At 44.6% G+C, this 18,167-nt stretch overlaps 1 protein-coding gene across 4 annotated transcripts in view; it reads right to left on the minus strand.

Annotated features, from left to right (window-relative positions):
* Window positions 1-11,392: 11,392 nt before the first annotated feature.
* Window positions 11,393-18,167, minus strand: part of CD82 (CD82 molecule) — a 68,094-nt gene continuing 61,319 nt past the window's right edge. For all 4 annotated transcript variants that reach the window (XM_083465586.1, XM_083465587.1, XM_083465588.1 and 1 more), the window contains 3 exons: window positions 16,663-16,851; window positions 15,531-15,614; window positions 11,393-13,515 (listed from right to left, as the gene is read on the minus strand). In XM_083465586.1, the coding sequence (XP_083321712.1) occupies window positions 13,438-13,515; window positions 15,531-15,614; window positions 16,663-16,851 (351 nt within the window). In that variant the 3' untranslated portion in view covers window positions 11,393-13,437. The remainder of the gene's footprint in view (window positions 13,516-15,530; window positions 15,615-16,662; window positions 16,852-18,167) is intronic.

The raw sequence follows: 18,167 nt of genomic DNA on the forward strand, positions 1-18,167 counted from the left end.
AGGAAAACATTATGAAAATGATTTACAGGTGGTACATGACCCCAGTCAAACTAGCAAAAATCTACCATTTGCCTGATAATAAGTGTTGGAAATGTAAAGAGACTGAAGGTACTTTTTATCACCTTTGGTGGACATGCCTGAAGATTAAGGCTTTCTGGGAGATGATTTATAATGAAATGAAAAAGGTACTTAAATGTACTTTCCCTAAAAAACCAGAGGCCTTTCTCTTGGGCATTGCCGGCCAATTGGTGTTAAAGAAGGATAGAACTTTCTTTATGTATGCTACAACAGCAGCAAGAATACTCATCGCAAAGTATTGGAAGACACAAGATCTACCCACTCTGGAAGAATGGCAGATGAAAGTGATGGACTATATGACACTGGCTGAGATGACAGGCAGAATCCGTGATCAGGGAAAAGAGACGGCGGAAGAAGAATGGAGAAAATTTAAAAGTTATCTTAAGGACTACTATAAACTTGATGAATGCTAGTATGTCGAGGTTTTCAGGAAAAAAGGGATACAGTGATATAAGATCAGATTATAGAAAAGATTAAGATGACAGAGGTTGGAAAGGAATATTTATAAGTTGTTAAAAAATTATGGACATGGGGATGCAGAAAGGGGGGGTATGGGGAAGTCCAGGAAAAGAGGTTTATGAAAAAATGTTATGAAACTATACGTGTTTGTATGTCTTTTTAAGTGTTGTTTGTCTTTAAAAAACTCTGTAAAACCAATAAAAATTTTATTAAAAAAAAGGAACTTCATAGGGATGCCTGCTACCTCTTAATCTGCAAAATTGGGAAGAAAGGCCAAGGTGGTTCGGCAGCTGCATAGCTAAGAAACCTGGAAAGGGTCAAATTGGCAAACACCCCCCACGACCACCTGCCACCCATTTCCTGCTCCAGAACAGAATCGAATGCCTATTTTAAAATCTTAAATTTGTGGACATACAAAGGAGGAAACCACTCCAGACATAGGGAGGGATGTGACAGAAAGCACAAGGAAGAGAGTATTACAGATCAGGAAACAGAACAGGAATCCTTACCCGCCATGCAAGCCAAAACAGCAATATTTTTGGATTTGTTTATTTTAAAGTGTCTCAACTGAAAAGGCTCCTGGAGTGGCAGATAGATAGATAGATGATAGACAGACAAACAGATAGATAGATAGATAGATAGATAGACAGATAGATGATAGATAGATAGATAGATAGATAGATGGATAGATGGATGGAAGGATAGACAGATAGACGGATAGACGGATAGATAGATAGATAGATAGATAGATAGATAGATAGATAGATACCAAGGCTGCCCCTGATTTTATCTCAGGCTCATCATCTAAAGGACATGACACAAAGGGGAAAAGGGATAGGAAGAAATGAAGGAAGGCGTAGGTGAAGCAAACTCAAGAACCTTTCTTAAAAGTTACAGTGTTCTTATACAAGGAGCGGCTGGGAGAGAAATAGTTTAGGGAGAGGAGGAGCCAGAAGGAGATGCTCTCTCAGCAGAGCAGATGAGGTGGAGTTAAGGCGAGACAAACTCATAACCAGCCAGAAAAACAAATAATCTGCTGATGCTCGGTATCTCCAAAGGTCATAGGACAGCTTTACAGAGTTACTGACCTGTGATACTTCCTGTCCTTGGAAGCCACCCTTGTTTCAGACGGATGTCAGCATTTTCAAGCTCTGTGGCAACTTGCTAAATCTTTCCCATCCAGCAGGGAAATGTAGGAACTAGTTAGCACTAGAAATTAGCAACTCAGTTCATAACTCAGGAGGTCACATGCAACCATGTTCCTTCCTTGCCTCCTCTCCCACTGTTAGGGTCGCCACCTTTTTTATCAGCCTGTGCTCCTGTGCTTCAAACATCACAAATTAAGTGGGTGAAGCTTTTCCCTTTGAGTTGAACTTTATGCCAAGTTTTAGCTACTTAATTTCTGTAAAGGGCTTAGGAACAGCAGGCAGGGTTGTTCTTGTTATGCACCTGCCAAGGCCCATCACTCAGTGGGAGACCCTACTGAGGTAAAGGACCCCTGGATGGTTAATTCCAGTCAAAGGCGACTATGGGGTGCAGCGCTCATCTTGCTTCAGGCTGAGAGAACCGGCATATGCCCAAACGAGGGTACAGGTCTGGCAATTTTTAAAAGAAAAAGGCTGCACTCAAGGATTTCCGGAGAACCCCATTTTCTCAGGTTGTTGGTTGCATTGTTTTACAGCATATAGATCTTGCATTACACAAACAGGTGATAAGTGCAAAGCTATTATTAGAACTGGAAGTCGGTTTTAACATATGGAACTGCTGCAGTTACTTCTTCTCCCCTTCCTTTAAAGAAAAATAAAGGCATCTCCAGCTTAACACTACATAGTATCTGATCTTGCTCTGAAATCTGCCCATTCGCATGTTATGTTTTGCTCATGGTCCCCTCAAGAAAGGAAAGCACTGTAGGGAGTGGAGCCTTTGTGTCAAGAGATTGGGGACACCTACTGGCAAAAGCTGAGGTGCGCAACAGACAAACAGGAAGGGGAGAAGGAAGGATCAGAGGCTAGAGGGCTCCAGGTAATGATGCTGTTGACTGAAGGCCCCCCTCGCTTGCTGTGGTCTTCAGCTTTTCTCCCTTTCCTGTTTTGTCTGTTCTCTGGGCTTTCTTCAGCTGCTGTTTCCTTCCCCAGGATGCATGTGGGTTCCTACCAGAGCATATTAGGGAGTCTCTCCAGGATATAACCTCACTATCACTGTTGTTGTTGCCAGGAGTTTGCCTGCCTGCTGGATGTTGCGTTCTTGCCAGCATCCTTCTCTTTGCTTTCCAACCAGCTTGGTTGCCTTAGAGGAATGGCTCTAAGGGGTAGCAGGTGCTCCTCCAAAATATGCCCTGATGCTTTGCTTGCTCTCCCAGCTTCCAGTCACAGTATATTTGTATTTTGTAATTTCCAGTGGTGTGGCCATGTTAGTCTGTTACAGAAAAACCAATAGATTAGGGAAGGCCAGCAAACAGGCTGTTGTTGCTGCTGCAACATTATTTATATGGGCAGGTGAACTATTTGATACCTCAGGCAGCAAAATGTCTTGGTCCAGCCCTGAACACTGCTCTTCCTTTGCTACTCTGAGTCGCTGTTCATTGCCTAAACAATTTCCAGAGCAGGGGTGGAGCACCCACAGGATGTTGATAGACTCCGACTCCCATCAAGTTCAGCCAGCATGGTCAATAGTTGGGGCTATTGGGAGTTGTAGTCCAGCAAGTCTCCCTACTCCTATTCTGGAGCATTAAATCCTGACTTCGAATGCTCTGTGCTTCCAGCTGTTAAGTTTCACATATGCAGTTCCACTGAGGATCTCTTGTTTTCAGCTGGGTCTGAATAATAGTTGGAGAGATGTGATTCCTAAGCACATCAGTAGAACCAACAGTCACTCTGAAAACCTTCCCTCTGGCTGAAGGTGTTTTGCAACAGCTTTCAGAAGAATCTTCAAAGAACCAGAACATGCGATTCAGTTTCTTTCTGTTCTACAGAGCTGTGATTTGTATCTCAAATAATTGTTTCCAGCACCTGACAGCACCCTTATGAATAGAATTACACCTCTCCCCCATAATTCTGCTTTTAGTTTGAGCTGAAAGTCAGAGGAAGGGATTATAGTGAGATTAGCCAGACCAGAACCCACTGGGTGCGGACAACTAGAAAATCCCCATTCTTTAGCCTGTGAGTGAAATTTAAAGGAAAAACCTGTAGTAAAGGGCTGTATTTGGAGTTTTCCCAACACAGACTAATAATAATAATCAGCAATGATTTGGCTGTGCCTGAGCTGGAATAATTTAGTAATTCTGTGCCTGGGAAACATTTTTTAAAAAACGTTCTATGGTGTTAATGTTGCACTGGAGATGGAACTAAGTTGGGAGGAAGAAATGGGATTTGGCACACACTCCTGTTCCTCAAACAGTTCTCATTATCTGAAGTTCTCTGAAGCGACTGAATTCCTCAAGCTCCGTTTCTCACTGTTAACCATACAAAGAGTCATCTTGATCCTCTGGGACAAGAAACAGAACTAAGAAGTCACATTTTAGAACTGAAACCCAGGGGATAAATGCATTCCACACACTGATATGAATAACGGTTCCTGCAGGGGACTTATTTATGGAGCATTCATCGCGATCTGCTCACACAAAGTTTATGCAGAGGTTAGATTGCACCTGGTCTTTATTGAGCAACTGTTCTGATTTGTTTGTGGGGCGGTTATATGACTTCTGCTTAACCATTTGTTCATTCCACATTTTTCAACACATTTCCATGTTGTCATTTTCCTAACAATTTCTTTCTAAATGTGGGTGCGTTGTGCTAGGGTGGCAGATGCTTTAATTTACTTTAATTGCCGAACTTAAATTTCCTATGATGCACTGAAACCCTCCTGCAAAGTACTGGCAGTCTGTAAACACTCTAAGTGAGCCCTAACTCTTTGTTATTTCTCATTTTAAAATCCACTGTAGGTGTTTGGGAGCAGAATTTAGAGCAGGGAAGTAGTGGGGAAAAGAGGGAGTGCTTAACCCTTTTGTGCTTTTCATTTTGTTGCTCTAAATTCCTTCCTCCAGTGTGGCTTTTCATTTTAAAAACACGCTTTTCTGTGTAAGTGAAACTTGCTCCCTTAAGTAGATGACATAACCAAAAAGAGACAACAAAACAATTTTAAAGCTGTCTCAAAACACAGAAAACATCATACACTTCAGCACTTGAGTTGCTGTTGTAAAATTGTTTTATTTCTGGTCGGGCTGCATTGCCCTTTACACCTTCGGAAACAGAAGTTCAACAGGTTCAGTTTTCAGCATCATGCAGTGGAACAGCCCTGTTTCTCTCACTATTGGGGATGGTGTGTTGCAGGACAGTGAAGAAAACAAACTGAATCCCAATTTGTTTAAAATATGAGGGTTGGTCCCTTTCCCCATATACCCCTGTACAGACAGCAAGGGTATCAAGAATAGCAGAACTCAACTTAAGATTGGAAAAAGGAGGAACTGAAATGGGTAGATTTGCCCATCCCCACAGCACATCTTTCTTCTCTCTCCCACCCAACCTCTGCCAAGACATCTTAACAAAAGCTGCTTGGCAGCTTCCCATTTAAAAGCCAAGGATCAGATGTCAGGATATATCCTATGGCCTCACATTGTTTGGGTTAGAGCTGGTGAGCAGCTGGCTCTTTGGGCAGCAAGGATGAATTCAAGGAGAGCTATTAAGTTCATAAACCTTTGAGTAAGAGGATGTGATGACATGGGGAACTCAAGGACCATAGATGCTGGCTGGAGTTCCAGATGGAGATTAAGTTGCCTCTTGATGAGCAGCAACGAAATGCCCCACCCCCCATGCCACCCAAATAAGTCTCTGAAAGCACTCTGGAATGGAAAAAGAAGCAGTGCAGCACAACCCGAGGACCTGAGGAATCAGGAAAGAGTGGACAATGTCCAGAGCTGGGCCTCTCTTCTCTCAAAGCAACTTCCTGAAAGAGGTTTGGAAATGTCATCTTCTTTCTGGGGCTTCCGGAAGTCTTAAACTTCAACAAAACACTGACTACCCAAAGACTTAATTGTCAAACTTTCCCCTTTTGATGGGAATGGACAACAATAAAATGCCACGAGACATTTTACACAAGAGCGACAGAAGCACACACACACACAAATTCCAGGCACAAATTAATTATTTTTTTATTATTTATAATTTATTGAATTTATATACCGCCCTATACCCAAAGGTCTCAGGGTGGTTCACAGAATTAAGTGCATCTGGTCTCCAATGTGGTCTGGACAGGAAATATTTTGATTCATTTCCATCCTAATGCTTAAATAGGGGGCAATTCTCCATTGTTCACACACAATGCTAAGATAAACCACGGCTTAGCACCAAGGAACAAACCTGCCGTTCCAAGATGGCAGCCGCTTGGCCCCACCCTGCTCTTTTTGCTGCTGTGCTTTGCTGAACTAAACCATGGTTTGGCTTAGGGAGTCATCCAAACCTGGGCTCATGGTTTAACTCTTCCAGACAAACCTCAAGCTGTAAACCACAGGACAACTGTTGGTTACAACTTGTGGCTTATCTGGAGAGAGCTAGACCACATACCTGCATCTAAACATGCTAAGCCAAATCATGGCTTACCTCAGTGAAGCGTGACAGCAAAATGACCCGGGAGAAGCAAAGTGGCCCAAATCTCCTCTTTGTGTGCCCACAAATTTAATCATTCATGCCAAGCCATGGTTTGACTTAGCATGGCATGTGAACTGAACTAATGTCAAACACTGTGGTAACCTAAGCCTCTTCACTCAGAGGGCTTCGTACCACTACAATAATGTATGTTAGAAAATAGGAAGAGCCGTGAGCTAGATTACACCAAGAGTTCACTTAACCCAGTATACCTCTTCCAGTGATGGCTATATAATAATAATTTATTATTTATACCCCACCCATCTGGCTGGATTTCCCCAGCCACTCTGGGCGGCTCCCAACAGACTATTAAAATCATGGTAAAACATCAAACATTAAAAACTTCCCTAAACAGGGCTGCCTTCAAATGTCTTCTAAAAGCTGATAGTTGTTTATTTGACATCTGAAGGGCACCACTACCGAGAAGGCCCTCTGTCGGGTTCCCTATACCTTCACTTCTCACAGTGAGGGAACCGCCAGAAGGCCCTCGGAGGAGGACCTCAGTGTCCGGGCAGAATAATGGGGGTGGAGACGCTCCTTCAGGTATACTGGGCCAAGGCTGTTTAGGGCTTTCAAGGTCAGCACCAATACTTTGAATTGTGCTCAGAAATATGCTGGGAGCCAATGTAGGTCTAGCCAGATCAGTGGCGTAGTGTGGGGGGTGCAGGGGGGCCCGGCCGCACCGGGCGCAACATCTGGGGGGGGCGCTCGCACTCGCAGCTCTCTGCCCCTACCTGGCTCATTCACTCTCTCTCACTGCAGTGCTGGCTGTGCGAATCCGATCCGAGCTGCTGGGTCGCCGCCCACTGCGGAGGGGGTGGGTGCCAGGCATGCGGTGCGGAGAGAGAGCGAGGGACTATCTGGGGGAGGGACAGTGCAGTGGCCGCCCAGCGCAGCGCTGAGCGCGGGAGAGAACCACACCAGCCCAGCCCAGGCAGCAGCAAGAAGAAGCTGGCAGCGGCGGCAGGTTAGGGTTTAGGGGGCGCAAATTACTTGCCTTGCCCCAGGTTAGGGGGTGCAAATTACTTGCCTTGCCCCGGGTTAGGGGGCACAAATTACTTGCCTTGCCCCGGGTGCTGACAACCCACGCTACGCCGCTGACCCAGATACCTCCAGGAAGTAAGACATGAAGGCAACACCCCTCTCCAAGTTTCTATAATTAAATTGCATGTATTTAATTCATCCAAGGAGCTCAAGGCAGCATGCAAGATCCTCTCACCTCCCAATTTATCTTCACAACAATCTTGTGAGGTGAATTAGGCTGAGAGTCTGTGATTGGCCCAAAGTCACCTGGTGTGCTTCTTGCTCTCCAGGGTATACTGCTTCTAAACATGGTGGCTCTATATAGTGATTGTGTCCGTTCAGAAACCTTTCCTTCTGAATATCACTGGCACAGCTTCTGGGAGTATCTGGCAATGTCATACCCTTTGCAATAATGGAAGGCTTACTGCCATTACCATGCATCCTGAGGCCTGTTTTCTGGGGTGGCTAGCAAAGACATACCCTCCAACATTTCTCTGATGAAAATAGGGACGTCCCACCATACCCTCCAATATTTCTCCAATGAAAATGGGGGCGTCCTAAGGGAAAGCGGGACATTTCAGGATCAAATCAAAAACTGGGGTGGCTATTGTAAATCTGGGACTGTCCCTAGAAAATAGGGACACACGTTTACTGAATGTTACAAGGGTATAAAGAGACAAGTTAGATTTACTTTTGAATAGTCACTCCTTGTTAACCATCCAAGTGTCTGGCTAACAAATTAATTGTTCAAAGCACAACTCCTAAAACTGAGGCATACGTTGCTTAGGGGAATATTTTTAAAGAGCTGGGAAATTGGAAACACTTATTTCCTGCTGATATATAGCCATACAGACTCTGTGGTTATTGGCTCTCTGCCCCCTAAGCAAACACCCATTTGTGAGAATCTGGATGAAAATCAGTGCGGATAAGAGTGTAATCCTGCACATTAAATACATAGGCTCAGTCTAGTTTAGGGGAACTGCAAGTCCCATCAGCCCCAGCTACCAAGGCTAGTAGTTAGGGCTGATGGGAGTTGGAGTCCAGCAACATCCGTGAAGAGACATGGTTGCTCCTTCCTTGGTTTTAATTTGAAAATATGGAATGAAGTTGGGTCTTTATAATTTCAAAACAAATGAAGGCCTTCTTGTTTGGGCAGACTATTAACTTGCTGTGATAAATACTTCACTGTCAGGAACCTGATGTTGGTTTTCACTTGTTTGTTTTACCTGTGTATTTTTAATTGCCTCTTCTTTTATTAATTGTGCTTTTGTTTTATATTTTAGGGTGTCAAGAGACAATGCTGAGTTAGATACACCAGCTGTCTGACTTGGTGTACGGCAGCTTTTCTTTTTAACTTTTCCTACATTTCCCTGGGAGTTGCATGACTTCCCCGCCTTTTTAAAAAAAGCAATCATGTACTGTTTGTTGAAAGATGCAAACGAGCACACACACCACCCTTGCAAGACCAGAAAGCTCGTCCACAACTGCCAAACCATCACATGGGAACTTTGGCTCACACTAAGCTAGAAGATGTTGGCCAGACCTTTTGGGGGAATAGGCTGTGGCTTCTGCACAGGATAGCTGATAGTCCTTGCTCTTTATAAAGACCGTACTTGGCCTTCATGCTAAAACGATTGCAGGCACAAAGCAAGGCAACTTTAGCCCATTTACATCCGGACTTTAGTAAATGCAGAGGGGAGGGAAGAGAGAAAAGGTTTCTGGAGGGATGGTCCCACCCATGCTGAAATTCAACAATCCACTTTGGCTGGAGACACTACATTACAGAACAAGGCCATGGCCAATATAGTCACACAGAGGCAGCGGAGCCAAGGCCATAAACACCTTTTGTTTTTAAAATGATCGTACCAAAAATCCTAGGAAAAAAGTCTCCTGCTTTTTCTTCAAACCACCCTGAATTTTATGGCGTGCGCAACACAGCCCTCCTCCTCCTCCTCCTGACTCTGGAGCCATAATGGGATATTATGTCATCTGTAGACACTGTGACCAAAGCTGAACCCACTCAATCATCTGGATGCATTTATTCTACACGATTAGGCTTGCTCTGAAATAAATCAGGAATCTGAAATCACAATGCGCTTCCATAATGACTCAGGCCATTAAAGAACCATTTATCATGCCGATTTCAAAATGTGAGGGAATGCATCCGTCCTGAGGAATGAGAACGTTATCTGCTCTGTGTTCAAACGAGACCACCACCCTGGGATTTCTGTGGGTTTATGCGCAGAACATTTGTCAAATGCACTTCAGCCCATCTCAGATCATAGATAGGAAACTGTTGAGTGCAGTCAGGGCTTATTTGTCTTCACTGAGGATCAAGGCTGCATGTTTGACAATATATTACACTTCTTCTTTAGATTTGCTCCTTACAACTTCTGCCCTTTTTCAATCGCAAAGTAACAGTTTCACAACAAACAAAGAAAAGTTAATGAGTTGACTGTTAATTAATGCCTGCAATAGGAAATGAGTTATTAGGGGGCATTTCTTTAGTAATGACCTGCCTTTGCTAAATAAAAGGACACACAGGATTAGTAATGGCAAACAGGAAGGTTCTAATACAAGACACAGTAGCCCTCCATAGTGTTTTGCCCTCCACACTACACAGGGTGGTATTGCAATTGCATTTAAACAGGGGAGAAATTAACCAGCAATAAGGTCCTAGGGGTGGAAAGAGAGAGAAGAAAGACAACACAGAATTTTATGAAGATTTGGATGGAGACTTCAAAAGGTGAGAGAACGATGAATGGTGATTTCCAAAGTAATAGCCACTGTGGAAGCAACTTTAGAATTCTTTGTTGCCATGTCCTTAAGAAGCAAACAACACTAAAATGTGAATAAGTCAGTTCTCCAATTTTTAATTTTTTTTTTTAAACCCCTCAGGAGCAAACTTGCTGTAGGAGAAAGGAATGGAGAAGTGGGGAGGGAATGAGATTCTCAACTATTTTTGCCTACTGCTATGCCCCCTCCTAGTAATTAAAAAAAGGAGGAAGAAGACATGCATAAGCCCTTAATCATCCATGTTTGTCCTAACATGGATCTATAGCGAGCATTAGCTAATCACAGACTACAACTTTCAAACAGCGTCATCCTGTCACACACAAAATTGGGTTTACTTAAGAGGACATCTCAACTCCTTTGTCATGCACCTTTATGCACCATTAAAATCTTGCACTTTTCCATATTCAGTTTGGGTGTTTACCCTCTTTGTCTAAACTGACACTGTTCAGGTATTAGCTGTAAGGTCTAGCGCCCTCCTCCGCACTCCAAGAACAATTACAGTACAGAAGCTGTACCTCAGGAGCAGGAAATATCCCATTTCTGGACTTATTTACCAAATAAGTGCCCGCGGCACTTAAGAATTCAGTGGGGAGTGTGTAAAGAACAGCAATTCTTAGGAAAGGGAAGAGAAAGTACACCAATTGATAGTCTAAACTAGGATAGTCTAAACTAAGTTAACATGCATCCAAGTGAACAAATTCCATGCCAAGAACAAGACAATTGAGGAAGGGCTGCTGTCTTATACAGTAGTATATTTTCATACAGCACCAGCACCCCCTAGTGGATAGGAAATGGTATTAGTAAACACATGCTAAAGATTACTGGTTGACAGTTATGTAGGAGTAAGGTGACCAGACTGCTCATGCTCATTTTCCAAGGATTTTGGTAACAAGCATTTCCACCATTATCAAATGCAATCCTATGTCTTGTGCCGTTTGAATGATTAGCGTTCTGCAATTCCTATCAAGCCCATTGTTCAAAAATGTACTTAATACAGTGGTACCTCGGGTTAAGTACTTAATTCATTCCGGAGGTCCGTACTTAACCTGAAACTGTTCTTAACCTGAAGCACCACTTTAGCTAATGGGGCCTCCTGCTGCTGCTGCACCGCCGGAGCACAATTTCTGTTCTCATCCTGAAGCAAAGTTCTTAACCTGAAGCACTATTTTTGGGTTAGCGGAGTCTGTAACCTGAAGCGTATGTAACCCAAGGTACCACTGTATATGAACCACACACACACACACACACACACACGAGTTCTGTTTGTGAAATGAAAACTAATCAGCATAAGCAATGTTGACACTCGCTATTCTACAGTACAGATCCCCGTTCTTCTCTTAGCACCCTAAACATATTTAAGGCCACTTCAATAGAATGTTACACAAAGACAAGACACCTTTTTTTTAAGCAAATCTTTTTATTACTGAAATACCCACCCATTACTTGTTTAAATCTGTACATGCATTTCTTCCATTTGGAAGAGGTTTCTAAAAACAAAAGGAGAAATCCAGAAGGGGCTCAGCTTTCCTTCCACTCGGCGCTGAATCCGAGAGAAGAACCATAGCATAAACAGCTTATCAATTGAAGCGGCTTATCAATCGAAGCACAAGAGGTGAATATAAAACCTAGCTTACAATCAATTCCAAAAAAAAAAAAAAGGAAAGGGGAAAAGGAAAGACCAGGATGGAGGTGAGAAGAGCAAAAACAATCACTCCCAGGGAAATCCCTTTTGCAAGCTTTGTTTGCTTTTAAATGAGGAAGGGACTCAACATGGGGCAGGCAGATTCCTTGATGGTGCTCTTCCTGCACTTAACTCTACCCTCAAAGCAAAACAAATTATTAATAGCTTTTTCTTGGATTTGTCACCACCAGTCATTATTTAAGAACTAGGAGCAAATGATTTCTGGGGTGCATGGAGATATGAGAGGCTCTTCTCAGCTTTGGGACTTGTACTTTAGACCACCTCAAGCCTGTTAAAAAATCTCCACGCAGGGCAATCGTTCATGCCTTCTTGTAGACTCTCCCCTCCACGAGTCTTCCTGTGTTGTGCTAGGACGCGCCCTGCTGGCCTGTGCATTCAAGGAGATTAAGGACTCTCAGCATATGAAAAAAAAAGAGGAAATCCTTTGTCCAAATTTGAAAGTTTACATTAAGTGCCATCTTAGTGCTAAAATGGAAGCCTTCCATGCAACAGTCAGTGGGTGTCGTGTGGCTCAGGAGCAATCACTTAACCTGGATGAGACTACCACCTGCCCCTCTTTTTTCCACAGGCCTTACCGGAGTTTTGCTGTCCCCAAAGCAAGGGATTCTCCTCACGGGATTGCCCTCCCTGCTCTCAGTCCTGGAGCAGAATCTAGCATGGCTGTTGGGTACAAAACATATTTCCCAGTGAAACACCGAGACAGAGGCTCCCTGCTGCAATGAGGCTCTGAATTAAAGATGGCACCCAAACAGAGATTTAGTTTAACAGGAAGGAGTCGCTACACAAGCTAAGGGTCAGAGCAAATGCTCCACCACCACCACTGGTATGAAAAAGCCATTGATCCTAGATATTCTTTTACCACAACACATTATTACGCATCACCTCTAAAAAAAGTTGGCAACCAAAGAACATATTCCAGTGAGCCTGCGCAGACTCATGTATGCTATAGGGTGTGGTCTCTAAAGTGCCTCCAAGCTAACCAGATTCAGAAAGGAAGAAGAGTGTGGCAGAGAAGATAGGGTTTGTTTTGTTTTGTACAAAAATCAAATCTCCCAAGTCAACACCCCTGTAACTACTAGCTGGTGACATCATAAGCCTGGGCCTGGGCCATTCCTCCATCAGATTGAAGTCACTGAAGATGGTGCAGTAAGTGAAAAGGGAACATGTCTTGTGGTGGGGGGGAGGGACTATAGCAGAACTATGCAAAACTATTCAAGAGACACAATTCAACAGATCTGAGGAAGTGAGTTTAAGGAAGGCCAGGGTGTCAGTTAGAGAAAGGATTGTCCTTTCTACTGCATGTATTTCTTTAGGAGAGACCCCCAAACCACCAACAACAGTTAAAGCCCCCAAAAGTTCTTCCTAGTGGAAATTAATACACAAAGCAATGGTAGCAGACAGCTGCAAAAGAAAAAGGAGCATTTTACGCTTAGTCACAAGGGATCAGAAGTGGATAAAAACAAAGAAGAGGCTGTCTAGCGTGCTGCTGGCAGTAAAGGTGCAGGACATCACACGAGCGGAGGAAGACTTTGAATTGGCCAGCTTCGTAGAAAAACAGTCAAGAGATAGGAGGGGCTGCCCAAGCCCCTGATCCCTCAGAGAATTCATAGCCGCGGTGCAGCCTAATTGATCCATAGCAATGCTGGATGCCACAGGAGGAATGGTAAGTGATGAAGACAGTCTGGGTACGAGGAAGGAAATGCCCCGTTAGCTCCGGGACAGCTCTTGAGGCCAGCAGTCTCAGTACTTGGGCACTTTGGTGTAGTCTTCAGTGTGTATGTTCTTGCAGAGGCAGATCGAGAGAATCATCCCCAGGAGCTACAAAGAGTAAGCAAAAAATGAAGCTGGTCAAAGAGATGGTTGGTTCCAAGCACCCTAGGCCTGGAGGATCCCTGTGCTAATTCCCATTTCCCCGCCCTGTGAGGTAGGTTTGGCTGAGAGCCAGTGTGGTGTAGTGGTTAAGAGCGGTAGTCTCGTTATCTGGGGAACTGGGTTCGCGTCTCCGCTCCTCCACATGCAGCTGCTGGGTGACCTTGGGCTAGTCACACTTCTCTGAAGTCTCTCAGCCCCACTCACCTCACAGAGTGTTTGTTGTGGGGGAGGAAGGGAAAGGAGAATGTGAGCCGCTTTGAGACTCCTTAAAGGGAGTGAAAGGCGGGATATCAAATCCAAACTCTTCTTCTTCTTCTTCTTCTTCTTCTTCTGAGAGAGGAAGCTGCTGGCCAGAAGAGCTTCAGGGCTGAGTGGGGATTTCAACCTTGGTCATCCACAGACCAGTCCAATACTGCACTCACTGTACCACACCGGACATTGTTTTATCTTTTGTTTGTTGCCTCGGCCCACTTTCAGGAGGAAAGACAAGCTATACATTTAACGAATAAGATAAAAATAATCCATAGCCCCCCCCTTCTTTATTCATTAAAAAAACACCACTTTTATTGTTAAGCTGAGCACTGCAATAAAGTGAAACTGGGCAAGAAAGCCTCTTAGCGTTGCGGGTTCAGTTCATAAGTAGCAGATGTCAGGCTTCAGGGAATCAGTTTCCTCCCCCATGGCAGCAGATAAGCAGAACAAAGGAAAAGGAGTCTTCTTACAGGTTACAAACTTTAATAATCACAGCAAAAGAACAAAGAACACATCTACTAATAATGGCGGTGCTCCCAATTAAGGAGCCCACCCCCTTCTGTCCCTATTAATCTACGTCACTTCTATGTCTCGTAATCTGAGCTTGCACCCTCTGTGCTTTCTGTTCTGCCACTTTCTGGGCTCTTCTCAACTTTGGGGAGGGTGGTGGAGGAATGCTGTCCAGAGACTGTGAATCTGTTAACCCTCTCTCTTCCCATGTTTCCTCTCCTAGCTGTTCCCCAACCAGTATTTCCCAGCTTCTGCCTTCTGAACTATGTCCCTCTGCAAACCACTGTTCCAAATCTACACTGTCCTCCTGCTCCTGGGAAGATTCAGGAGCAGGAGCAGGGGGAGCAGGAGGCTCCCACCATTCCTCCTCAGTGCAGCCCTCCTCAGCACGGTCCCTGACAGCATACTCCATTAATTAGGCAAGGCTAGATTTTTTTTACATCTAATTGCAGTACTAGCTGTTTTGGCAAGACCCCTGCATGAGAGAAAACAAAGGCAGAGTAAGCAACGCAGTCTTAAAAGTGTTAACTTCCAGCAAGTGTTTTGGGTAAGAAATGGCAAAGGAGTTGTCAGCACGAGACAACAGTCTCATGCCACATTACAGTCCAGACCAGGGGTCTGCAACCCGCAGCTCCAGAGCCGCATGTGGCTCTTTTACACCTTTGCTGCGGCTCCGGGGCGGATACTAGCAAGGGGAGGAGGCGCATTGTGCGCCCCGACACTCCCCACTGTGGCAGGCGCTGTACTGGCTGTGACGTCGCATGGGGGCGGTGCGTGCATTAGTCACGCACCGTCCTGACGTCACCTTCCCGCCCGCTGTCAGATCGCGGCTCTGGAGATATATTTGTTTTAAATGTCGCAATGGTTTTGCGGCTCCCAGTTTTTTTTCCCTTCAGAAATGGGTCCAAGTGGCTCTTTTTGTCTTAAAGGTTGCAGACCCCTGGTCCAGACTCTGCACACGCTTACGCTGCTCTGAGATGCTGAAGCATCTACAACTCAGAAGCCACCACAACTGCATAGCACTGTAATGATGGGGCCAGATGAGCAATGTTGGTGTGTGGAGCTCACACACCTTGTGTCCCTTGCTTCTAAGTACAAGATCCATCCGTCCAGGATGCATTCTATAAAACAGTGTCTGTCTGTCTGTGTGTGTGTGTGTGTGTGTGTGTGTGTGTGTGTGTCGGGGGGGGGGGTCTTACCTCAATGACAGCAACCCCTGCACAGACTCCGAGAATGATGCCAAGATTCTCCTGTAACCAATTCTGCACACCTTCCCGACAGCCCTGGGAGTAAACAAAAGGGTGAGAAAAATGACTTGCCAAGCATTTAATACCATGCAAAAGGATCTTCACTCCCCTCCCCTACTTATTAGCAAGGTGGGGTTAGGTCAATACAGAAAACAGCAATATCTTAGTATTGTGAAACAGCACAGCCTGCACCTTGTTGGCATCTTCCAGCTTACTATCTTTCTTTACAGTCAGGAAAACTCTCATACAGGGGTAGATACACTTTCTTGGCCAAGGGCCACATTTGTTACTATATTCCATTCCACCTTAACAGATATGTGGAGTTGTTGTATGTCACATGTCTGTTTACATTCCAGCAAAGCTTGCTGGGAACTTCCGTTGTGTGTACAGCTTTTGCTTATGCTGCTTGCTTGGACACGAAGGGGAGAAGACATGTTTTTCCCTTTGTCCTGATGCTGAATAAAATGCCTGTAAATACACTTTACACAGCCTCTATCTGCCCTTCTGTTGCGAAGAGTTTACTCTGCTGACTTGTGTGCTCAGCTTCTGAAGGTTTCTGAAGCTTGGGTCACAGTTACATGCTGATCCAAGGACCGGAGATCGCCCGGCTGCTGGCCGGTGGGCTGGAGCTAGCTGGGGGCCTGCCAATTGCCCCCATTTCCTTGGACAAATCCCAACAACATTCAACCTTGATAAATCCGCTGGGAGCCTCATGCCAGAGGTTGGACTGGCCAAACCTGGGACACCCGCATGAAAACATACAGAGGCACACACACACCCCTCCCTTCCTCAGCTGATCTGGATCAGTTGGGGGAGAGGGACTACTGCACGCTCTCCACTCAAATGATCAACCTGACAACAGGGGAGGCAGCAATTTGCAACTGCCTCTTCATCCAGGCACCTACTTAAAAAACTATTTCTTTTTTTCCTTTTCCTTTCTGGTGCTGCCACCAAATTGGTTGGGTGTTGGGTGGCCAGGAAAAATTGCTTGAGGTGGCAGATCAGGCCCCTAAACTGAGGCTTAGCTACACCTGCTCTAATACAACCTCCTGCAATGGGATTCCATTAAGTTAGACACACTCACCTGCTTTCTAACAGGCCAGTCCTCAACCGTTGTGGTGTTGGAAACAGTACCCAAAGAGCAGAAGCCTGTTTCTGAGAGGGAGTTAGTCGAGTCATTGCCGCAAGAGCAAGGGTAGGATGTCTGGTTTCCGTCCTGGAGGAAAGTGTTGTTTTTCCAATTTTCTGGTGCAGCCCAGCCACAGCAAGACAGCTGCCATTGAAGAAAGAAATCACTGTATCTTAAAAGTAGGGGAGGAATTCGATTCCGTCCACACGGAAGCCAAATCTATCAAATTGAAACTCTAAAACAATCTGAGAACCAAAACACAGCCACCTTCAAAATTCACACTGCATTTTGTTATGCGGTTCTCCAACCGAACAATGTTTACAGGAATGCATATAGGGGACAGTGCACATAATAAGGAATCTATTGGTAAAAATAACATATACGTAAATGTAGTATATTAGGAGAAACTGCTTGCAAAAATGTGTGCATTGGTCCGGAATGAAAGAGAAAAGCACACTAAAATACTGAAGAATTTTCATGAGGATTATTAAAAAATATTGCAAATTGCTGCAGAAATTTAATTTAATGAATTTAAGATTGTAAAAATGAGAAACAGACACAAGCTGAATAAACCCATGTTGTCTTCTGCAGCCTCTCACACATCAGTTCATAGAACATTGCAATCCCAGAATTAATTCTGCTCTCACGCCTCTGGATCCAACCCAGAGTTCTGAATTTTCAGAGTGCTAGTAATTTCAATATAAGGCTCCATTCGTACATGCCGCCTCAAACCAGAATGCCAAGTGTTAAGACAGCAAGTCACCAGAAGATAGCGCTTGTCACCTACTCTCTCCTCACCACCAACAAATTAAACAAGCCCAGCTGAGGAGAAGGGGGAGGAAGATATTAAAAGCAAGCTACTATCAGACAGACAAATCTTAGTTCAGCTTTCCCCAACCCTCCAAATGTGTTGGACTGCAACTCCTCTCAGCCGTGGCCAGCATACTTGGGGAAGGCTGCCTTAGCCCACAGCCTATTGGCGGGGTGGGGAACCTTTGGCCTTTAAAGGTCAGATTAGTCTCAAGATAAATATCTGAGTCCATCTGTCCCAAATATTTGATTGGAGGTCTTGATTCAGCCAGATTTATTGTGGGGCAGCAGAAGGAAGAGAAAGACATTTCTGGTGCAACCAATGGTTTGCCCAAACAAGGAAACAAATCCTAGTATCCTAGGGGAATAGAAAGCCCAGGGAGCAGATCCTATTCACAATGGCCAAGCCATGATTTGTTGCCTATGTCTATGTCTGAGCTGGGACTTAAATCTGCAGAGCCAAATGGGGTTCTGAATGTTTAGTTGCAGTGGAGGGTGTGGGGTGTGGGGTGTGTGTGTGTGTGTATATACATGTGTGTGTGTGTGCGCGCGTGCAACATGGAAAACAGTTGCGCTGTTTGTTATTATGACTATGTGCATGAAGTTTCAGAGCCAGTATATTACTGAGCACCTAGATTTAACAAAAGAGA

Source organism: Podarcis liolepis (assembly GCF_965112155.1).
Source record: "Podarcis liolepis genome assembly, chromosome: 1".
In the NCBI taxonomy this organism is placed as follows: Eukaryota; Metazoa; Chordata; class Lepidosauria; order Squamata; family Lacertidae; genus Podarcis; species Podarcis liolepis.